The 25452-nt window shown below is 44.8% G+C and overlaps 1 protein-coding gene across 1 annotated transcript in view; it reads left to right on the forward strand.

The window, feature by feature from the left end:
• Window positions 1-25452, forward strand: part of LOC147729422 (uncharacterized) — a 285971-nt gene that overhangs the window by 153839 nt on the left and 106680 nt on the right. Inside the window, 3 exon segments of the mRNA XM_086959845.1 lie at window positions 16264-16493; window positions 16719-16888; window positions 20623-21661. Coding sequence (XP_086815971.1) covers window positions 16264-16493; window positions 16719-16888; window positions 20623-21661 — 1439 coding nt within the window.

Here is a 25452-nt window from a genome sequence, read left to right on the forward strand (position 1 = left end):
GATTATTCACAGATTATGACTATTGATGAGTATCCCCTGGATGAGAATTGAAATCTTTATCAGTGCTCTCTCCTAAATGGTTGATGATGAGAATATAGAAAATGATCTGGTAGAAAGGGCTGTCTCAAAAAACGTAATAGATTATAGGCAGGTAAAAAAGTTCTCAATAGCGTAAACTATAATCATGCAGAGATCTTATCTTGTATGTCACCTACAACACAGTCCGGTGACAAAAACTCTCAATGTACTGAGTGGTAGAAACAATTTTGGCATAAGGGGATATCTAAAAATATACTGGTGAAACCACACAAGTAATGTTAAACCTTCAACATTGACAGCAGCCCTACTTGGTGTGTTGTGAATCTTGATGCTTCCATGACAATAGGCAGAGAGTAAAAACAAAAGCATAGGCTACAAACTTCCTACTGGACATCCTGAGCCTTGGTCTCTGTAGTACCAAACACTTTCATGGTGTGCATTGACTTGTGATTGAGGTACATTCACATCATTGCTTTATTCTAACACAAAACCCAACTTTATTCTAACTGTGAGGAATCCAAGGTGAAAAATAAGCAACAGCAGCAGCAAAATAGGAAAAGCAAGTGCAAGAGAAATTGGACTAAGAAAAATGAAATGACAGCTTGAGAGCACTAAAGTGTGGTGGAAATCCGAAGATCTCTTGGACAAAGCGCGTGATGACCAGGATGAAGACGCATGACTACTCAGAGGAGCAACAGAACCCTGAGATGGCAGCCCAGAACACCAGCATTTACTGCACATACAGAAAGAACACAGTAGCTCTTCTGGTCTGTTGAAAAGTATGTTATCAATGTCAACCAATGTCTTTTTCCAAACACCAATAACGAATAATGTCATGTATTGTTATGTTAAGTCGATTTGTACTGTGCAACTTATCACCCATGAGGGTATCCAGGCACTGGAGCAGGAACATAGGTCGAGCGGACCTCCTCGTAGAACAGCCAGGTCTTCAGTTTCTTGCAGAACTTGAGTAGCAAAAGGGCGGTCCTGATGTGTTGCGGGATTTCCATTCCAGGCCTTGGTGGTGATGTAGGAGGAGTGTCCTAGTGACTTGCTTCTGAAGATGCGGAGGACTCGTGCGAATGAGGCTGAGCATAGATGTCTGGTTGGATGGTAGAGGTGAAGTCGGTCATTAAGGTATGCAGGTCCGGTGTTGTAGAGGGCTTTAAAACCGTGGACGAGCAGCTTGAATTGCCATGGTCTCTGGATGGGTACCCGGTATAGTTCTGGGAGGTAGGGAACGATGTGTACACGTCTATGGACGTCTAGGATGAGTCTGGCAGCAGTGTTTTGGATGGTCTTGAGTTTGAGTAAACTGGTTGGAGATACTGGTGTAATAGTCCAGTCTGCTGGTTTTGAGGGATTCAGCAAGAGTACAGCTTGTGTGCGGTGTGGAGCCATTTGAAGATCTTGCTGAAACCTAACGATTGCAGCATACTGGCTGACAAATGGAGCAGAATATTGGGATTAAATATAACCTCCACACAGATAACAAACTCTTTAATGAATATTAACAAACGAGCAAGATCATCCAGCTTAAGACTTCAACAATTTAGAACAACATGCATGTTATATTATACCCCCGAAAAAATCTCTAAATGGTCCCATAACAACATTTATAGTGACCGCACGAAGTGCCCTAAATGCTCTATGGAGGCGGCAGACCTGACACATATGCTGTTCTCATGCCCGAATCTGAAATTTTTTTGGTGCGAAGTTGAAAAATTTTTGCATATGAAGCAGATACAGATACCAGCTCTAACAGCAGCGTCAGCTCTATTAGATATATATAGATCCACTTCCACATGCCGCCTTGATTACAATACTAATGTCCTGTGCTAAACTAACGGTGGCAAGAGCTTGGATCAGCTCAGAAACACCAAAAATTTGGGACTGGTGGACACTGGTAACCGAAATACACTCAATGGAGTTTGCTTTAGCAAATATTAGGGGTACAAAAGCAATGAAAAATTATGAAAAAAATTGGGGCACTTTTATAGAAAGCTGATGTTATATCTTTGAAAAACTGTATTATTTGACAGCTGTTATTATATTTTGGAGATTGCTAACATGAAATTGTTATATCTGTTATGCATGATGGCCATTATATATATGTATTGTGTTTTATGTATTGCTATCACCCTTCTTTTTGTATTTTCCGTTCTCCTCTTCAGCCTGCTAACAATAAAAATCTTAGAAACATAAAAAAAATGAAGATCTTGCTGAGAATTCTGAATATGAGGAAGCAGGATAAGGTCACAGTGTTCACCTATTTAGTCATTTTGAGTTTGTTGTCCAGTATGATACTGAGGTTTCTGGCATGGTCCGTTGAAGTGGGGGTGGGTACCAGTTCCGCAGGTCACCAGGAGGAACCCCATGGGCAACTCTTATTTCCGAAGATCAGGATGTCTGTTTTGCCCGTGTTGAGTTTTAGGCAGTTCTCCCTCATCCAGTTGCCAACATTGGTTAGTCAGGTAGTGAAATTGGTCCGGGTGTTGGTGAGAGACAACATGAGCTGTGTCATCAGCCTAGGAAACAATGTTGATGGTGTGGGCTCTTATGATGCAGGGGGGTGGTACCATATACATGTTGAATAGGGTCGGACTGAGGGAGGATCCTAGGGGGTCTACGCAAATGAGCACCTGGGGTTCGGAGGTGTATGGGGGAGTCTGACTCGTGTTAAGTCGGAGATGAAGGTGGAGATCCATCTCAGGCAGGTCCCATGGGATATGGTGTCAGAAGCCGCTGAGAAGTCCAGGAGGATGAGAGCGGTGGTTTTCGCTCAGTCCATGGTCCGGATACTGTGTGTTGCTGTCCAGGGGGCGCTTTCTTTGTTGCGGTTGTGATGTCCAGGAGTTGGTGATGTTCTGGGTGGGAGGAGAGTTGCCTGTTTATATCTTTGGACGGGAATGGTAGGAGCAAGATGGGTCCGTATTTGCTGAGTTCTGCCAGGTCTGCAGAAGGTTTCTTCAGGAGAGCTGTGACCTCTGTGTGTTTCAGTAACCTGTGAAGGTTCCACTAAGAATGTAAGTGTTGATGGTGGTGAGGTTGGCGCTGACCAGTGTTCCTCCCACGATGTAGATGTGGTGAGGGTAGAGGTCAGTGGGTGCCGGAGTGGTTGGTCGCCATAGCTCTAGCAGTGTCTCCTTTGGTGAGAGGTTCCAGTTCGTTATTTGATGGATATTCTGTGTGGGGTTGACAGTTGTCCGATAAGGTCTTCTGAGGTGTTTTGAGGTTTGAAATTATTATTGATTTTATTGTAGAAAAAGTTGGAAAGGTTGTCACAGAGATCCTGTGATGGGGTGATGGTGAAGATGTTGAAGAGTTCTTTGTTGGAGTTGGAGCAGGATTCCAGTCTCAGTACGAGGGCCTCTTTCCTGGCTTCTTTGATCTGGGCCTGATATCTTCTAAGAGTGGATTTGTAGATGTATTTGAGACGCTGTCTCAGCTAGTCCTGCATCTTCTCTCAGTTGCTTACAGTAATATTTGGAGTTTCTAGAGTTTTCCATGTACCAGCAGGCTTGAGCGTTTGTTCTTGCTTGCCTAACTTTCTTTATGGGGGCCAGTGTGTTGGCACAGCAGCCTACAATCCAGTTATTGAATGTAGTAATGTTGTTCTTGAGGTTGCCGGTCAGGATAGGCTGGTTAGATATGAAGGTGCGAGTCCAGTCTGCCCTTGCTATCTTGTTCCAGTTCCATCTAAGGTTACTGGCTAGCTTCGACTTTTTTGGAGTTGGGTGCGTTGATGTGGAAGTATACAATGGAGTGGTCCGTCCATGCACGCGGAGTGAGTTGGCTGAAGATGATCTTGTTGCTGGCTGTGAACATGGGGTGGAAGGTGAGTCTTGTGCTGGGAGTCTGGCCTCAGACGACGTGTTTGAATCCGATTTTGTCTAGGCTCCCAAGAGGGGCCATGCAGTTGCGGTCAATTGTGTCTAGATAAAGGTTAAGGTCACGGTATGCAAGGGTGTCAGTAATGGTTGTGGCGTGGCTGACTTGTAGTCAGAAATGCATGTGTTCCATGCATGCAGTGGGTTCGTCCGTGGAAGTAGTGCAGGTGATGATCTCTCTCAGGATGATCACAATGCTTCCTCCGAGTTTTTGGTGCCAGTCTTGGCGGGCAATCTTGTAGCCAGGAGAGATGGCTCTGGCGATGGCTGGGTTGCTGACGGGTTGAGCCAGGTCCATGCTCAATGGTATCGCTTATGAGTGTGTCACGGGGTCACAGGATCGCCCGTAGTATCCCCTGTGACTGACTGTCAGTCTCCTTCGCAGGACTGGAGCAGGCCCTTTAACGAGGGCATGGACTTCCCTGAACCAATGCCTGCCCCCATGACGACAGTGCTCGTCGGCCTATCGCAGCCGTCTACGTCAGAGAAAAGGGAGGACGCGGAAGAACATGAGAGAGAAGCCGGGAGCAGAGGCAAGGAAAGATGGAGAGGAAGCCAGTCGGAGGAGAGACCCATCGGGAACACAGAGGGACTCCCGAACAGAGAAGAAGACACGAGGCAACCATCGGAAGGAGAGCCAATAGGCCACCGACAAAACGCTTCGCCCAGCCACGCTCAGGGAGACGCGTGGCTAAGCAAGGTACGGAGAAGACTCCGGCGGCTCTTCCATCTTAAGGGTGGGAGCGGTTAACTGCAAGGGGGCGGTTACTAGTGTGGCAGAAGCTTGTTATCCTCCATAATAATCACGTCGCGACTTGGGGTGAAGAGACTTGCTACCCGTCACGAAACTATTTGTATTCACACTGGTGGTGGCTGCTCTCACAACTGTTACCCGCACTCCCTTCCCCATATCATTTGTAGTATTCAGAGCAGGTCATCTAAATACTACCTATCCTTTTTGTTTTTTTCCTCGGGGCACGCCCGGTGACGAGAACCGAAGACTCCAGAGGACCGGGAACAAAGAAGGACGGCTGGATATCGTCAAAACAGTTTTTCAAAGAAGGACTCTATTTCCCATTCAAAGCCACACTTCAGTGCCTCCAGGCCGGGATTGTTCGATAAAGAAGAAAGCTTTTTGTGAGATTCCAACATCACTAAAACTCAACACGCCATTGTCGTGTAGTTCCTATAAACCTATATAGGACCTGCTCCTTTAGACATCATACACTGTGGGATTGGTGTCCGGACTGATTCTAGACACCCCCTCAGGGTATGTTAACCTGTATACCAGCTAGCTCACAGTACCACTAGGAACCCCTTTTACCAAGGAGAGAATAGTTCTTGGCAACTATCGAACATGACAACGCTGATCCCTCAGGATCGTGGAAACAGTGTATTACTTTTCGCTCAGTCACTCGTGCTCACTTCATCTCAGAGGGATACCCAGAATAAACAGAGGGGACGTTTTTCAATAAGCATTTATTGAACTAACGTCATTCTAGTGCAAAATAGGTGTGATGAAACAACCATTAGACTGAAACGGATACAAATGATTAGAAGCACTAACAGAGTGAAAGGATGGTAGATTTCTACCATTTTGCTAAAACAATTAATACAGGCAAGTATATAAAATACATGACAGTAGAATGTGAACTCCTATGATACGAGCCTGTACCAAAGTGTACCTAGCATGTATGTGGGTGTAAAAGCCAAGAATCCCTCTAGGATAAAGTCAACTTCATTACCTGAAGTGAGAGTCTGTGGGACCCCGTCTTGGTCTCGAGATGGGACACCCTGCAAGGGATGTCAAACCACTGCGAGCTGGAGTGTATGCGTGCAGGAACCTTAGCGTCTCGCGTCAGTGTGTCAGCATGGAAGTCCTTTTCTCCTCTGTCTACCTCAGCTAGATATGGTGTTTATACACCCAAAGTGGTACTCTCAGGGGTGATATCTTGCTGTGTCATGTTGGACTTAGGATGACGGAAGGAATGACCCTTGTACATAGTTATTATGCAAGAGATGGTAGTCCTGCTGAGTTTCCAAGAATCCTCATGCATAATGGATGAGGCTAGTTTTCAGGGAAAACCCCACGTCCTGTATGCAGTACCGTAACTAGGTAAAAGGTCAATCCCAAGAACCGTTATGTAGTGTAATGGTAGGGAGAACATAGGTGAAAGGTTAGGTGACTACCTGAGCCTATATTGGGGTACCTATATGGACCATAACACCTACTCCTCATCCGACTGGATGACATACTACAAAGTCTAACGTACGGCTAGGAGTTGTATGCAAACGACTAATAGGTTCATAAAAAATAGTACATAAAAATGTAAAATTCTTAAAAATGCAAAAAAAAGTATTGCAAGTGGTAGAAGTCTGTACTAAATATGTTCGTATATAGAGTTCGAACAATGAGTAACTAAAAGCCATGTAGTTTAGCAAAAGTGTCTCCTGTTTAAAATTCCAAATTTGGTTGATTTAGAAAAGGCCACATTTTTCCCAGCACACGATGAGCCAAATGTTTATCTGTCCTGGCTGGGTGACGCAACGTCACTGTTGCTTGCCATCACAGACGATAATCCCTGCAACACCTCACAGATTAGGTCTATCGATCAAAGTTGTTTTTCTGCACTATCCACAGCCGATGCTGGGGTAGCTTGTGTGCCATCCAAGACCTGAGTATTTGTTGAGGAGCCGGAATCTGTTGCTACATGAGCTGAAGCATCCTGTGGTGGCTCTAAGAATGCAGACATCAACATGGGAATACGCTGAGGACACAGCAGAAGATGAGCCGTTATCGGGTCCAGTAAAGAATCAATGTCCGCTGGCGCAACCGATGGAGTTGATAGATAGAGATCTAACACGTATTCTTGTCCGCAAAACAGGCGTCGAAGGACAGGCAGAACACAGTCGATACAGACTGGTCTAAAAGACAAGAACCAAAACTCGCTCAGTTCTCGAAGACGAGGTGTGCCGAGATCGATTACCATGCGCTCACGGTATCAGTGCTCCAAGAGCGTTCTTTCCATCTCCTTCGTGACTGGGACATCCATTGCGTAGCAGAAAAATGACAATCAGGATACCTCATATTAGGAACTGGATCAGCGCAAGCCCTCCAAAAATGCTTCCGAATACAAAGTGTATGAAGTTTGGAATAACTCAGAGGATAGTCTAAAAGGTGCTTAACAGTGCAGAACCTATGGTCTTAAATAGGTGGACTATACCCGTCGTATCAGACATGTTAAAGATAAGTTGTACCATTTCTGTGAAATGGAAAGGGCAGTTTGTCCATACTGGTGCCTATTTCTCAGCCGAAGACCATGCAACCTGGAGATCATACGTTTCTCGGGCAGAGGTTAAGGGCACGTTTTTTTGTAAAAGCATGGCTTTCAAGTGGCTCAGAGAATCAAACAGTATAAAGGAAACATTCAACAAAGGCCATAATGGCACCTACCTGACTGCATGGCTCGGTGGAAACAATACTTGCCTACAGCAAGTAACCCTGGAGCTTATAGTGACAAGATATGCGATGCCTGGAAGCATCCCACAACAACCTTGATCATTTAGCATCAAGTAACTCCCATTTGAAAGCAACTAGAGCACCGGATTAATCACAGCAGCTGGGGAACCTTTCAAGTGACAGGATAAGTTAGAAACTGAAACATTATGGCCACGTGCAGCATGATATCCTGGCATATGTGAGATCCACTCAAAGCTTTCTCGCAGTTGGTACCGCTAAGAAACACTTCAATATCCCCATTCTTTAGAATCCCAGACTGATTTTATGTCTCTAGTGTTCTTCCTTAAGTCAAAACCATGTTCAGACAGTTGGGAAATAAAAGATGCAGAATATATCTCTTTGGTGTTCGTCAGCATATTTTTCTGTGCAGATGTAGTTGCAACGTTATAGTAATTAGAAGTGTTAAACCCTGAAACATAAGAAAATGTCTTTGCAAACGTTTTCAAACTACCTTTTGGTGGTGTCAGGCAATGTTCCCATTGGTGGTATGTCAAGATATTATTATTACATTTCTTTTTATTGAATTTCTCAAAAAGCAAACAAAGAATCAGAACAAATGCATGGCTCAAGCGTATGACAGTATGATTAGATCAAAACGGAGAGACCGTGCAGGCCATCAATCAATAGTCCTGGGCGGTATAGCAGGGCAGAGAGCTCAGAGTCATTATCATCCCACTGTCTCTGGTAGCAGTTAACTCCCTGAAATGAATTAGGAGAGAAACCTATAGCAAGAAATCCAGGGTTGGGAGATCAGGGGGGGGAGGGAGGGGGGGTGGATGAGATCCTCCCCGGCCCTAATGAAGGTGAGCCTCACCCACCTCAGCAGGAGCCTCGGCGTGGGCATGGGTGGGCAGTGTAACCAGTGCGTAGTGCCTATGTCTCCACTGATGTAGTGTCGCAACAATCAGTGGATAAGGAATCTAGGGGCATATTATCAAGCAGGGTGTTAAATTATCGCAATTTTAGTGCAGAAAACTGTCGCTAAAGCAGCAATAATGGGCTTTATAATATGCCCTGGAGAATTCCAATAGAAGCCCATGTTCACAACAGAACATGGACTTCTAATGGATTTCTCAAGGGCATATTATCACGCCCATTATCGCTGCTTTAGCGGCAGTTTTCTGCCACTAAAATAGAGATAATTTCTAAAGCCCTGCTTGATAATATGCCCCCTAGATAGCTCAACAGTGGTGCCCATATGTGTTTGGGTTGAGACTGTGCGGGCATTAACTCCCAATAATCGAACAGCTGTTATGGCAGAACGCTGTGTCCCTAAGCCACTCCGAACCCTGTCTCCCTAAGGCACTCTCTTAATGTCAGACTGCGCCTGTAGCCCCAGCAAATAGCTACTCTTCTCTTCGCAATAAGCAACAGCATGGCCACTAGTTTCCTGTGCTCTGTGACTATTCTGCAGATGTTCCCCAGCAAGGCCACCAATGGGGAGCATTCAATAACAGGGTCAGTTAGCAAGGCAAATACCTCGAAAATATTTCCCCAGTTTTTCGCCACCGCCGGGCACTCCCAGGCCAGGTGCAGAAAACAGGCCTCTGGGACTTTGCAGCGCACACACCTCACATCCTCACTCAAACCTCTTTTTATTGGTTTTTCATATACATACAACCATTAGCAGATGCATCAGTGCCTACATACGATGGTACAAACTATTCACGACTACAATCAAAGAAGATATACAGTTTTAGGGTTCAAGATACTACTGAGCTACGTGCATTAACATGTAGGTAAATGACCAAATGGCAATCATACATGTGGCAATGTGACATACATATCCCTTGTTTCCAGCGATCTCATACAGCATAACCTTTCCATCTCTGAGCCCGCAATCCCAATAGAGTGTCCTATGCTAATATGTAGTTCGTATAGTAGTGCCATGTTAGACCTGGCACCTTGGCGTGAGACTCCGTTCCACTTTTTGCTGATGTGCCTCATGTGTTTTGCTGGTGTTAGCTGCTCAGAGCACTGTGACACTGCCAACCAGAGCCACAGTGCAAGTGCTCCCTATATAAAATGTGTACATTTTTTGGATTCCATGATTGGCTTATTTGGTTTACTGTCAGACCCCAGTAAAGTGCACCAGGAGTGCTAGGGCTTGTTAATACAAATGCTGCTGGTGGGCCTGCAGCACTGGTTGTGCCACCCACAGAAGCAGCCTTGTAAAATGTGTCTACGGTCTGCCATTGCAGAGTCTGTGTGCAGTCTGGTAATGCCATGGTGACTGGGCAAGTGCACACACTTGCCAGCCCCTAAACCTTCCCTTTACTTCAAGTGAGTCACCCCTATGGTAGGCCCAAGGGCAGGGTGCATTGTAAGCATAAGGTAGGACAAGCCCTGATGTGTATGGCATGTCCTAATAGTGAATTACAGCCATTTTCATTTTTCACTATTGTAAGGCTACCTGTTCTCATAGGCCAGAATGGGCTGCTGGAATTATTACACTGTATATTCCCAGCAGGCTCAGGGAACATGGTAGAAAGTCAAGTTTAGTATGCCTGAACTCAGAATAATAAAATAGATCTTTTAGTAAAGTTTATTTTAATATCCTGTGTTTGCAAATGCTTCTTTTAGAAAGTTAGCATTTGCTTGCCTAACCATTTCAGCCCGCCTCTGCTAGGATGTGTATCTGCTGTCTGGTTTTTGTGAGTGACAGGGCTGGGGAATTCAAGGAGACATTCTGGGCTGCCAGGTGGTGAATAGAGAGATTACACCAGGATGGGTGGGGGGAGTGCCCCTTGACTCTGAATAGGGCTGTGCTCTGCCACCACAATGCTGGCTCCACCTCCTGTGGAGCGTCTGATATCTCTGCCCTGCACCCTGAAAGAATAAGCAGAGTCTCCAAAACAAAGTGCTTCAAAACCGGGTTGAACTAGGCACAGGCCCCCCGGGCCAGCAAGAACAAAAGAAATGGGGTATAAAAGTATCAGCCTGCTCCCAAGAAAATTAGATCCTGTTTGCGCCAAGAAGAAACTCTGCCCCTATCTCAGAGAACTCACACCCAAGTATTCAGCCCAACACACCATTCATCCACATACACACCCCCCTCGGACTGGTAAGGCAGTTTCTACCACCCCTGATTTCTCAACCTGACCACACGTGACACAGGTACCATTACTGCGGGAACGGGGAATGGGACGTTCACATTCATCCAGCGCATCACACATTCCTCCCCAAGCCCCTCTCAAGACTGGTAAGACCGTTTCTACCGCCCCTGATTTCTCAACCTGACCACCACGTGACACAGGTACCATTACTCCGGGAACGGGATGGGTAACACATGCACTGGACACACTTATCGCTGCTATAACTGGATCTCACCCCTACTGGTGAATCCAGACACACACTTGTGTTGCTTCCAGTGGACCTACTGGGGAATCCAGAAAACTCATACTGGACTTAGGGGATGACCTACCCTCCTGAGCTAGGGACACCTAACTCACAGTGCACAAGAAACATATTTCCAAAGAAATTACATTTAGAACAAACTTAGAAATAATAATCCCTTTTCATGTGACTATATATAACGCAGAGTTTTGTAGTAGAGCCAGTTGTCCCTGTGGTGCTGCGCAAACACAAGTCCTCATCCTTCCGCTGTTTCCAGTGTTAGAAATGGGATCTCTGGTTGGCTAAGGTTTGCGCCAAAGCCAAGCAAAGACCACCACTCTAGTTAGGGCAAGGGAGTTACACTCCAAAGATAACCCATGCTCACCCCCTTGGCAACGTGACACGAGCAGTAAGGCTTATCCCAGAGGCGTTGTAAGTTAAGCATTTGCGCACGCACCCACCAGCAACAACATCCCAGGCCCCCCACAAAAGGAACTCCACACAAGGTTATATCTAAACTAGCCTTTGTGTATTATACCAAACACATTAGAATAATAATCACATTATGTACACTGTGCCAACGGGCACTGGGCAATATTTACAAGGGATATGTACACAGGACATGGCCACATGGACCACTGTCAGGAATAAGCACTTGGTAAAGAACTAGTACATTAGATACATTTGTAAAAGTAAGATAGGCCATAAAACGTACAACCAGTAAAGGCTAGTAAATCACTGTACTCTGCAATATTCTGCGCCATGAAATCCGTCATACACTGTAACACATCAGTCTAACTACATTAGAACCTTACACTAGGGTCGTACATCACACCGGGAAGTATAATCTTCCTAACCCAAACCTACACAGGAAAAACAATCTCCTATGCATAAACCATATCTAGAGGTATCAGAACATGGTACGCAGAACATACGACACACAGTACATTTCCTAACACCCCCAAAGCATTAGCACATAAATCACATTTAGCACATAAATCACATTAGCCACATAAATCACATTAGGGTCCATAATTCACATTAGGCACATAAATCACATTAGGGTCCATGTTGCGCCACTGCGCCAGAACCTAAACGTAGCAGCTGCCCACTACTTGCTGGGCAGCTGAGGGCGAGAACAGGGCCTAAACGCTGCAGCTGGCACTAAGTGCTGCGCAGCTGTGGAAGGCCAAGGTAGGGATGAAGGAGTGTGTCTCGCTCCTCGAGGCGAAGTACATGTCCCTAAAAAGGACAGAACCTAAACGTAGCAGCTGCCCGCTATTTGCTGGGTGGCTGGGGCGAAACTGCGGCAGGGGCTCTCACTGGCCCTTTAGAACAACAATGCGCCAAACCGTGGGAGCCCTCTAGGCTCTAGGAATACATATTGTGCACATGGGAGCCCTCCAGGCTCTTCAAATAGCTGTGCCCCCAAAAGGTGAGAGCCCTCTAGGCTCTAAACAAATAGTGTGCTCAGTGACTAAATAAACTGCCTCTGGGAGCCATCTGTCTGAAACAACTATGGTGCAAACTATTGGAGCGGCCCGCGGCCATCCGGGGCCGCTCGGAATGCGGCCTACTTACTGGGCCCTAAAACCATGTCAGAACCCCAAGAAGAAGTCATGTAGTTGCGGCATTAAATTGGAATTCGCGGTGCCTAAAGAACCGCAGTTATTTTGGGCGCAATGATTGGAGATTGCTGACTCAATTGGCTGAGCAAGGTATTGGAGAAATATGTAAAGCAACAGTTGGTGTCCTATCTTGAGGGCCACCATATACTGGATCCCACTCAGACGGGTTTCAGACCCAAGCACGGGACAGAAACCGCTCTCCTCATGGTCGTAGAGGAAGAGCGAAAAATCTTGGATCAAGGAGGATCAGTGGCAGTGATCCTCCTTGATCTAAGCGCGGCTTTCGACACAGTGTGTCATGACACCTTACTCAACCGCCTTTCTAGTGTGGGGATTGTGGATGGAGCCTGGGCCTGGCTTGAATCCTTTTTGAGGAACAGGTCTTTCAGGGTTTTTGACGGTGATTCAGCTTCCTCCAGCAGACCACTAAATTGTGGAGTTCCTCAGGGCTCCTCTCTGAGCCCGGCCTTGTTCAACCTATACATGAGACCACTGGCCAGCGTCGTCCGCCCTTTTGGAGTTAACATCATCTCATATGCGGACGACACACAGCTGGTGGTCTCACTGGCGCAAGAGTCACCCCGAACAGCGTCAAGTGGGCTCAGAGAATGCCTAGAGGAAGTGAGGAGCTGGATGACGGCATCAGCCCTGAAACTAAACGGAGACAAAACCGAGCTAATGCTCCTAGGACCCTCAGAACCGGCTCTCCACCCCTCCCTTTGGCCCTCCAGCCTAGGACCGCCGCCAACCCCAAAAAATGCAATTAAAAGCCTTGGAGTGTGGCTAGACAGATCTCTCTCCTTCAATACCCAAGCCACTAAACTCTCAGCTACATGCTTTTCCATTCTGAGGGTATTAAACAAAATCTTCCCCATCCTCCCCCTGGAAGCCAAACAGGCAGCCATCCAAGGACTCATCCACTCCCAGCTTGATTTTAACAATGCACTCTACCTGGGTGCACCTGAATACACCCTTCGTAGGCTGCAAACTGTTCAGAACAGCGCTGCTCGCCTTTTACTTAAAATCCCCCACAGACACTCAGTCAGGACCGGCTTAATAAGCCTCCATTGGCTACCGATCCGACAGAGGGTTCTGTTCGAGGCGCTATGCATAGCCCACCAAGCCTTCTGGAACATGGGTCCTATCATCACTCGTAACCTGATCTGTCAATACATCCCGAAGCGGAATCTCCGTTCTAGCCAGACCCTCTTGGCAGTTGTCCCAAGAATAAAGAGATCCAGAACAGGCGGAAGAACGTTCATGTACAACGCAGCTAAGGCCTGGAATGCTCTACCATTTCATCTTAGAGCCACCCAGAACCTTAATATATTCCGCAAACAACTAAAAACTCATCTCTTCACATCTGTTTGCTAACTTATTCCTCTGTCCCCTTCTTGTGCACTGTAGGTTTACGATTTCCCCAGCGCTTGGACGCCCATGGGCAACAACTGCGCTCTACAAATCCCCAAGTTTACTCAGGCCTGGAACGCTAAGAAGGCCGCCACTCCCGGGTGTGAGTTAGCGGTCTAGTTGTTGCCGCCATTCACAGGTGCCCGGTTGATGTGAAGCGTGCGGTTCCAACGAACTGTGCACTTCACCAAAGTTAAGTCGGGAGTCGGTTGAGTGTTTAAAGGCTCTTCAGCTTATCTGAGGCCTTCGTTCTAGCCCTTAGTTTTTCGCAATCCCTGAAGTTACAGAATTGTAGCGCTGCCCATTCCAGTAGCGCAACAAAGAATTTGACTCACGTGAATTACCAGGTGAAAGACTTTGAAACAAAGCACTTCCAGCGGCAGCGTCTTGACAAAGCATTTCACCTGAGAGAGAGAGAGAGAAAAGCAGAAGGAGAGAGATAAGTGAAAGAATAGAAAGAAACTGTAAACAATATTTAATTGAACTGTGCATATTGAATAATTGCTGTTTGAAAGGAACTGCTTACCGGATATTGGATACGCCAGAATCGAAGAGATTACAAGTCTTCTAAGAACCCTAGAGGAAAAAAGGAGAAGATACATGATTCAAGCAAAACTAATGTAATACGTTGTAGAGCAACACAATAGATAGATAGATAGGTTTTCAGATAAATATGGTAATATAGATAGATAGGTTACTAATAGGTACATATAAAGTTCATTGGCTCTTTACATACCTTGTTTCACCACAGAAAGCTTTTTTGAGGAGATATTCTGCCAGCAGTAAACTACAAACGGTAAGACAATCACCCATGCAACTATAAAACCATAAATCACAAGATATAGAGTTAGACAAGGCTATATTAGTAATGCTGTTATCTTGTTAAATAGGAACATCATATTCGGAAGGCAGAAGAACCTTAAATACATTTTCCCCTTAAGAGAAGAGAAGAGAAGCTCAATCTCTGGACTAATAGGTAATGAAAGATTTAGGTTTGAATAGTATTGTAGAGTAGAGTAGAGTAGGTACATGAATAATTGTTTGTTACTATAATTTAGGTATTCTCTGATAAAGAAGTCTGCAGGTCAGACAATACAAGAAAAGCCGAGGAAGAGTTCCAGAGCAGTCTCTTCTGTGTCGTTTTTTATTTTATCCACTCCCCCTTCCCCCTTTGGGGTCTCAGAGAGTCAAGTTTGCAACTGGCTCTGTGGAATCCTTGAGAGGGAGTTGGGAACATTTGACTTCTGCTCCTGCGCAAGATCAAGTGGTAAAAATTCACTCAGACTCTGACAGAGTGAAGTGCCCACGTATTTATAATTGCGCCTGAGCAGAAATGGTAGAAGGAATAAATCTACAGACTTTAGGAACAGTCTTGGAAGCTATACAAAAAGAATTGGTAGCAGTTCGGGAAGATAATCAGAGTCTTAGACAAGAAATAATAAACACGAGAAAAGAAACCACAGAATTAGCTCAGAGAATGGGACAATCATTAGGGTCAGGGAGAGAGAGTGCACTGCCAGAAAGTTCAAACAGATTAACCACACAAGTGATTCATTCCCTGTCCCCAGTCATCCCTCTAGCCTCTCCAGAGCGGTTTAGTGGGGATCCCCAACAGGCACAAGTATTCCTTAGCCAATGTTCCCTTCATTTCATGTGCCGCCCTTCTATTTTCCCTGATGCTCACTCAAGAGTGGCCTTTGCACTGTCATACCTGAGTGGTGATGCTGCGTCTTGGTCAATGCCATTGGTTTCCAGAGATGACCCAATACTGCAAAACTACGATGAATTTCAGAAAGAATTCTTACAAATTTTTGATAGGCGAAGAATCTCTCAGGCTGTGGACAATAAACTTTTAGAACTAAAGCAAGGTAATCGCGATTTAGTTGCGTACTTGGCCCAGTTTAATAAGCTAATAGTGGAAACCAACTGGCCGGAAGTAAAAGAGCTGCAGTTTTCTATCACGGATTACGTGACGAGCTTAAGGATGTATGTCCAGATACCAAACAGACCCACGGAAATTTCAGAATTGATTGATTTAGTATTAGAAATTGATTTTCGCCAGGGAGAAAGAAAAGGAGAAAAGAGACGAGATTTCAAACCAATTGTCCCAAGGTTTGATAGAGCAAGACCAGAGACTAATAGAACTACTGAAGGGTCAGCTAATCCAGAGCCTATGCAAATTGGGACTATCAGGGGCCCATTGACGAAAGAAGAGAAGGACAAGAGAAGAACAGGAAATGTATGTATGTATTGCGAATCAAATGGACATTTTGTAAGGAATTGTCCAAAAAAGCCCAAGACATCATTCAAGCCGAAGGAAAACTCGCGGCACCACTTGTAGATGGAGTTGAACAGGTGGATGCAACGTTAAAAGCAACTCCGAAAGAACATCTGTTAGCAAATACCTTACAGTCCTCTGCTCCCCATCCGATTCTCTCAGTGACAATAAAATTCCAGACAATCACCTTGTCTGAAGTTTCAGTAATGGTGGATTCAGGAGCAACAGGAGATTTCTGTGATTTGAAGTTTGCAGCCAAGATTGGATTGAAAGCTGTACAAAAGACTAAAAGTGAACCAGTGCGAGCGGTTGATGGGACCAACCTCTCGTCCGGACCCATTGTTAGTCACACTGAACCTTTGCAGATGATATCAATTGATGGCCATGAGGAGGTGATTCAATTTAATCTAATCGATGCTCCACAATTTCAGCTTATATTGGGATTACCATGGTTAACTGAACACAACCCTACCATAAATTGGAGTACACGAACCATAACCATGGATTCCACATATTGCAAAGAAAATTGTTTCAGTGGTTGTGAAAAAGGTTGTAAGAGTAATCCTGCCCTTTCTTTATGCATGGCTGATGTATCAGTATGTGTTATAAATTCCCAGGAAATACCCTTAGAATATCGTGACTTCACAGATGTTTTTGATGAAAAGGAAGCTGAGCAGTTACCACCTCATCGTGTTTATGACTGTAAAATTGATCTTAATCTACCATTCAGTAGAGTCTATGCGTTAACCGAAAAAGAACACCAACATCTGAAAGAATACTTAGACAAGTATTTGGCGAATGGTTTCATACGACCCTCTCAATCTCCCGTTTTGTCACCTTTGTTTTTCATACCGAAGAAAGAAGGGGATCTGAGGACTTGCATCGATTACCGCGCCATAAACAAAATAACCAAAAAGAATCGTTATCCACTCCCCCTGATCTCTGTGTAATTAGATCAAGTTAAGGGTGCGCAAATTTATACAAAATTAGATTTAAGAGGAGCCTACCATTTAGTCAGAATGAAGGAAGGTGACGAATGGAAAACTGCTTTCAGAACAAGATTCGGGTTGTTTGAGTATCAAGTCATGCCCTACGGATTGTGTAATGCTCCTGCGGCTTTTCAGCACTTTATTAATGATGTCCTAAGGGAATACATTGACCAATGTGTCATAGTATATATTGATGACATCCTGATTTATTCAGATGATAGGAGCAAACACCCCGAGCTAGTGAGAGGAGTATTGCAGAAGCTTAGAGAAAATCGTCTATTTGTAAAACTAGAGAAATGTGCTTTCCATGTCTCAGAAGTAGAATTCCTGGGGTTCATCCTCTCACCCACTGGCATGAAAATGGATGAACGTAAAATTAAGGCAGTTGTGGATTGGAAGTCTCCAACGAGTGTCAAGGAAGTACAAAGTTTCATTGGATTTGCAAATTTCTATAGACGATTTATTGGTGAATTCTCACAAAAGATCCTGCCTCCTACTAATTTGTTGAAAAAAGGGGTTCGTTTTGAATGGACACAAGAAGCTGTAGAAGCCTTTAAATTGCTAAAGAAGAGTTTTACCATGGCCCCTGTATTGCTTCATGCAGATCCAACTGAGCCATTTTATGTAGAGACCGATTCTTCGGATTAAGCACTTGGTGGTATATTATCCCAACGACATAGGAGGACCGGACAACTACACCCAGTTGCATTCAGATCTCGGAAACTAACACCAGCAGAAGTGAACTATACCATCACAGAAAAAGAATTACTGGCAATTAAGGATGCCTTCAAAGAGTGGCGTCATTATCTCATGGGAGCACAACATCAGGTAGCAGTCTTCACTGATCATCGGAATTTAAAATTTTTGAAATCAGCTAAAACCTTGACGCCCCGGCAGCTCAGGTGGTCGTTGTATTTCACTGAATATGATTTTGTGATCACATTTAGACCTGGAGCTCAGAATGGAAAAGCAGACGCCTTGTCGAGAATTGTAATTGAACACAGAAATCTTTGGAGGAAGTTCAAACCGTCATACCAGAGTCAAAGGTAGTAGGGGCCATCATGTTCTTGGATATAAATGAGCAAATTCGACAAGTTATGAGTCTGGAAGAAATGCAGGAATAGGTGAAAGAAGATTCAAATAGAGAGATTCGACATCAACTACCCTATTACAAGGGAGCCTTGTATTTACCTACTAAGGAGCTACAACTTCATATAATGTATGAATTTCATGACAACAAGAATATTATATAAAGGGTACTCCCAAGTATACTTGTTAGGTCTAGAGGGGGAGAAATAAACAGCAAATACATATAAGAAACCTCTGTACTGACCTATAATTCTTTCAAAGTAGAATTTATCTAAACATTTCTCAGAGATGCAACTTTGATAGGAAGTGTTCACATAAACATATTGGTCTTTAGTTTTTCATTTATTTTCATTTTCATAATTTGCGAGAAAAAAACATTTTTTAACATTTTATTGTTTTTTTTAAATATCATAAAGCAAGAAAAAATAATTTTATTGGAAAATGGATAGACAATATTTACAATGACAATTTCATTTTTGAACCCCACATAAAAACTTCACAGTATTGACAATCTTTCTATCATTCACTCTACATCACTCATTCTAACTCCACACATACTCTTACTAGTGAAAAAATGCAATAAAAAACAACAACAAAAGACATCAATACATCTGAGAATCCCATTAGATATATTATGCATTAATTCCCATGATTTTTTACTCGGTTGGATTCTATCTTGTATATTGCTTCTTCTTTTAGATCTTATTCCTTATGCATTTCTTTGTCCGGGTGTCCCAGATGTATAGGGCCTACGTACGTTTCGGTGAACTATTTAGTTTGCATCACCTTCATCAGGGCCAAACAGATACGTAACAAACATATAATAAAATAAGGGGGTTCTTCACATCTGAAAAAAATATGATATACTGCATATTAATTTGACAGTATATGTTGCATCCTGATTCTCAAAAGCCAGACTATGTGCTTATAATTAGTTTCAAAGTGCTGTGTTAGATAGTAGGCCCATAATATGATGCCTCTATCAAAAAAGGATTTATTGCAGTGACCAAAGAGATTAGAGACCCAAGAGATTTATAGCTTGTGGCAGATTTTAGAAAAGTTGTGATGGTTATATACTCAGATGAGTAGTGAGAAAGTCAGAAGGTAGGGACAACTGAAAAAAGTATCTCACCAGTGTATCTAAGTTCTGAGAGATACATTGTAGTGTCAAAACCCCCACCCAGTAAGATCATATTTAGAGGTACCTACTATTAAGGAGAGGAAAACCGCTTGGTAGGTATGCAGTTACTGATATACTTTCAGATATTGATCTCTAATGCTGAAAGACGGAGAGAATAGTTACAAAGGTTAGACTGACGCTACGCTTTATTGAATTCTGAGAGAGTTTCTTGTTACTTAAAATGGATTCTACCTTATAGCCGTTATCGGGCACAAACATGGTGTCTATTTAGCAGATTTCAGAAGTCTATTCGGATATAGGTGACAGTCTTGGTGGATCTTATGTCCTTCTTTTCTTTTTAGGGGCTGAGTCCTATAAAATAAGACAAATGCATCCACTGTGAGGGTAGATATATCTACTAGTGTTTATAATATGTCCTCCGCTCTAAGCATGAGAGTCAAAATAGGGCGGAATGCCTATCTTACCTTAGATATCTAAACACCCATTATCGACATGAGTACTTTTTCTTCTTTTAATGGTGGTACATCTCGAAACGGCTCTTTTTGACTTGTATATTCCTGTTTGGAGAAACCAAGGAGGGATATTGATGACGTTACCCATGTGCCAAACAACTAACTACAGGGCACATATCATATGTCGCCTATAACTGATAATAGATGGTAAGATGGTTTTAATGTGTGTTGGCCAGCGACCGCGCAGCGGACGCGTGCAACGAGCGCGCCGGAAGCGCGCCGAAGTCGAGCCAAAGTCTAGCCCGTCTGCGCCCGTCCGCGACTGGACGGGGCGCGGGGCCATACACCCTGGTCAACCAAAGCCCCCTCACATACGGTATGATTAACAAACTTTATTGAATCTCTGACCTGCCATAACTCTACCATGCCTACACTCTATGAAGGCTCTATCATTACACAACTGTTCTATGGGCCCTTTTACTCCAGAAACTGGCTCTATAAAAGACCCCCCTAAAAGCCTGATAAAAGCAGCATTGCTTAACTGTAGATCCCTCAGTAAACACTGCATCCAAATATATCATTTACTCGAGGATGAGGCACTCGATATTTTACTATTAACTGAAACCTGGCTTGGCGAACACTCTGACCCAGACATCATAGAGGCGCTGTCTCCAGGCTATTCTCTCGCTAGGCTTGACAGGCAGGACGGCAGGGGCGGAGGAATAGCTATCGCTGTTAGAGCCCCACTAGAATGCTCATTATCTCCCCTGACAATTGATCACTGCGAAGCAGCCTCATTCACTATCACACTGGGGCCTCAACACTCCCTATCAGGCATTCTTATATACAGACCCCCAGGCAGACTGTTTGATTTTACAGCTAGCCTAGTAGAGGCTACAGCACATCTTGCCTTAAGGAAATCTAGACTCTTGGTGCTCGGCGACATGAACATCCATTTTGACGATGTCCTAGACAAGGATGCCTCCTGCATAAAAGCAGAATTACTCTCCTTGCAGTTAGCTCTTAAAAACCAGGACCCTACTCACAGACAAGGCCACCTGCTCGACCCTATATTTGGTAACTGGAATGGAGTAGAAGCGCTTCCTCCAATACCCGTTCCCTGGTCTGACCACTTTGTAATTCCCTTACAAATATGGGTGGCTGAGTCTGAAACAAGGAACGATAGCACGCAGATTTACCAAAGTCGAAAGTGGAAAAACTTTAACTTAGACACTTTTATTGACAAACTTGAAGCGGCAGGACCTCCTGGAGGGCCCGATTGTGAGACCACCTATACTTGCCTTAAGAACTGTGTCCTAACTGCCCTAGACAATACCGCTCCCATTCGTAGGTCAGTAATTAACAAGAAAATGAGAAAATCCTCCCCATGGTTTACACCAGAACTTCAGGATGCAAAATCTGCATGCAAAAAATTGGAACGCGAATGGCGCACCAACTTCTGCCCCACAGCTAAAAGCCACTATAAAAAAGCGCTAGCGAGTTACTACAAACTAATTCGCTCTGCTAAAGCACTTCATTATAAGACCCGCATTGGAGAAGCGGAGAATTCCTCAAAGGAGCTCTTTAAAATGTTTAAAGAAATCTCTGTGGTAACTAATGAGAGCACTGCCCAGAATGACTCTGTTGAAACGTGCAATAATATTGCCAAATACTTTGCCAGTAAAATCACCAACATCTACGCAAACTTCTCTAATGAGTTGCCTTCTGGCTCTGACTTTACTGAGAACTTGGAGATCACTCATGATAAAACATGCCTCAACTGCTTCTCAGTCCTTCCTACCACGATTTTAACTAGTATCTGTAAAAGCATCAAGTCTGGCTCCCCTCGGGATCCTGCCCCTCCGAAGATACTAGCAGCTAGCCTTAAAGTCTTAGAACCACACTTTAGACACATTCTCTAACTCTCCTTTTCTACGGCCACCCTTCCTGCGGAGTGGAAGAAAGCCATTGTACTTCCGATAAAGAAAAAACCTAACATCAGTCAAGACATCCTAGAGAACCTACGGCCCATCTCGTTGCTACCTTATCTGGCGAAGGTGGCCGAGAAAATAGCTAACAGCCAACTCATGGCCCATCTAGAGTCTAATAATGCCTTCCACAATTCCCAATCAGGGTTTAGGTCGGGATACTCCACTGAGACTGCCCTTCTGAGAGCGACCGAAACCTTACGGGCAGGCGCTGATGAGGGCCAGACCATGGCACTGATTATGCTGGACCTTAGTGCCGCGTTCGACACTGTGGCACATTCTATCTTGCTGCAGTGTCTGAACAAAGCCGGGGTCACCCAGGAAGCATTGGGCTGGTTGAAAGCTTTCCTCACCAACCGTTGCTTCCAGGTTGAGAGAGGCATGTACCTCTCTGATAGCATAGCTTTAGAACAGGGGGTACCTCAGGGCTCTGCCCTGAGCCCCACCCTGTTCAATCTTTACATGGCCCCCCTGGCTGAAGTGGTCCAATCGTTCGGCATTGAATTAGTTTCATATGCCGACGATACCCAACTTCTCATCTCCCTGTCCCAAGCCCCCTCCAGTGCTGCAGACAACTTTAAAACCTGCATGCAGGCTCTGGCAGGATGGATGTCCCAGCACTGTTTGAAGCTAAATGGGTCAAAAACGGAGGTTCTGGTAATTGGAGGCAGGGACACAAGCTGGACCAAGGAGTGGTGGCCATCATGTCTGGGGCCGTTACCCACCCCCTGCAAAGCAGCCAAGAACCTGGGGATCTGGGTTGATCCCAGACTCTCCTATGACAGCCATGTGCACAAAGTGGTAGGGAAATGCTTCGGGGTCATGAAGACCCTAAACCGTACCCTAGACCTCCTCCCTCTTGTAGCCAGGCGCACTATGACCCAAGCTCTTGTGACCTCGAGGATAGACTATGGCAATGTGCTTCTGCTCGGAACAACGCAGAAAAACATCAGGAGACTCCAAGTACTCCAAAATACTGCAGCGCGCCTAGTCCTCAGACTTCCAAAAAGAGCCGCCTCCAAACCAGCCCTAGCCACTTTGCACTGGCTTCCCATAAAAAAGAGAGTTCTATTTAAAGCACTTTTAATGTGCTACAGGATCATCTCTCAAACAGCTCCCCCCTACATGACTGATCTGGCTATCCCCTATGAGCCCAACAGAACTCTTCGCTCTGGGGGAACTGGACTGCTTAAAATTCCCCGCATCAAGAAAGCCAGAATGGGTGGTTGCTCCTTTCGTGTAATGGCCGCCAAAGAATGGAACTCTCTCCCCATGAGCATTAGACTAGCGGACTCAGAGACCACTTTCAGAAAACTTCTGAAAACCCATATGTTTTCCCTGTAAGTCCCTCTCCTGGTCCCGACTTTTTCTCCACAGCGCGGGGACACGCCGGGATGGCGTCACCAGGCGCTTTACAAGCCCCTTTATTATTATTATTATTAATGGACGTGCGTTAGTGCCAAAGGCATGGCACTGCTAAAAAGGCTATTAGTTTGGCTCAAGAGGGGATAGATGGCAGATTTCATCGAAGAGCATATTAAGTATGCTATTTTCTACATATTTGGATTGCTACAACACATATTGATCAGAAAGTATGTGCACAAGGCCACATTTGTGTTGAGAGATAGTCTGTTTTTAAAAGGATCGCAGTTATGAAGCAGAGCCAACACTGTGTACTATTCGTTATCTTGAAAAATAAGTATTTTATTTACTTGCCCTGTAGATTTTGTGGGGGCAATAACGAGGGGTACAAAATAATAGTAGAAACAGGGTGGGCACCCGTTGAGGCGCCTTTAAAAAGGGGTGGCACCCGCAAAACAAATAAATAAGTTCAACGAGCGCAAATGAGGGGTAGGCTCCCTCCGCTTTGGACGATAAAGCAGGGTGGGCTCCTGCTATTTAAAATATAAAAACACGGCATAATGCAGGGGTGAACCTGCCAGAAGGGTCAAGTACAACACTCCTTATTTACGTTATATGGATCATCTTCCTCAAAGGGGGTACAAAGAAATCCCCTGCTATCGTTCCAGGGGCACCATATTTTAGTCCATTGCTGGGCAGCCTCTGGTCTTGTATATCACTCTTTCGGCCTGCATGCACCAGTGCATGTCCTCCGCCCAATCTGTGCGCCTGGGTACAAAAGGAGGGAAAGGGTTTGGACGGATGTCAGGAAGAAATGGCGCTCAGCGGGTACCTCAAATTAGGTATAGTAAATAGAGTAGGTCCAGTGCAAACAGGTCAGGGGAAAAAACCCAGCAGAAAACAGGCCCTGCTAAGATAGAGAGACGTATCTCCTATAGAACACATGTAAAAGGTGTCCTGTGCACACGATTATCTTAAATGGTTCTCAAGTGAGAATCCCAATTTGATAAGCGTTCAACATACGATTTCAGAGTCCATCATCATAAGGTATGTATTTATTAATAGCTCAATGTTGATCAGTACAAACGAGAAAATAGCCAACACGTGTTTAGTCACACCGTGTTGGGGCTGCGACTCTTCAGGGCTGATTATGGTATGAGGCATCTGTAATTATACATGGCGCGCCAGTGATGAAGGGGTACAGGGTCTGGCGGCGTTAAGGTAGAAACAGCTCAGTGAGCTTAACAATGAAGAGATGTAAAGCTCAGGATGGGTCTGTCCTGATCGGCAAACTGTAGAATGCGGTCTCGTGCACGGTATGTGCCTGCGATAGCTCTCGTCATCCGGGTGACGAGAGCTATCGCAGGCACATACCCGTCTCTTCATTGTTAAGCTCGCTGAGCTGTTTCTACCTCCACGCCGCCAGACCTTGTACACGGTGTGACGAAATACATACCTTATGATGATGGACTCTGAAATCGTATGTTGAACGCTTATCAAATTGGGATTCTCACTTGAGAACCATTTAAGATAATCGCGTGCACAGGACACCTTTTACATGTGCGCCTGGGTACAACACCCTCCTTCCATGTTCTGGTTATATTACGTTTTGCTATGACACAGCCCAGAGAGACCCATAGTTGTTCAATGCGGTTAAGGTCGGTGGCGTCCCAATTATTTAAAAGACAAAGTCATGGGGAAGGTTATATTGATTTCTGGTAGATGCGGGTCATGGTAGACAGGAGCTCATTCCAATATTGTTGTCTCCACCTAATATGATGTCCTCCTCTGGTAAGTTCAATATGTGAGGGCCCATGTGAGGGACAATGTAAGAAAGTAGCATTGCAGTCTCCACCTAATATGATGTCCTCCTATGGTAAGTTCAATATGTGAGGGCCCATGTGAGGGACAATGTAAGAAAGTACCCAAGGAGCCACAATTCCGGGGACAGAGTGGGGAGGTTGCCAAACTCATTTTAACAAGTGCTGTATTGGTGTAATAAGCCTAGTGGGGTATTTTAAGTTGTATAAGCTTAAAGCGAGACCGGATTGCCAACTCTCTGGGAAATGCCAGGGCCTACCTCCAGTCGTCAGGTATGTTCCCTTCGTCGTCTGACTATTTCTTGCGGAGTTTATCGAGTGGTTTTGGTAGGTTATTAATTATCTTACGATAGGTCAGGGAAATGGCCTTGTCAGGGAGATAGTCATCGAGAAGTCTGTCTTCTACAGGTGAAGAGGTGGGCAGATCAGAACCTTGGGGATTGCCTTATTTAACGCACTACGCACTAGTAGGTATTGGAAAGTCTCCCCCTCATGTAACTGGTATTTTGC

This window comes from Lissotriton vulgaris, chromosome 2_2 (assembly GCF_964263255.1).
Source record: "Lissotriton vulgaris chromosome 2_2, aLisVul1.2, whole genome shotgun sequence".
In the NCBI taxonomy this organism is placed as follows: domain Eukaryota; kingdom Metazoa; phylum Chordata; class Amphibia; order Caudata; family Salamandridae; genus Lissotriton; species Lissotriton vulgaris.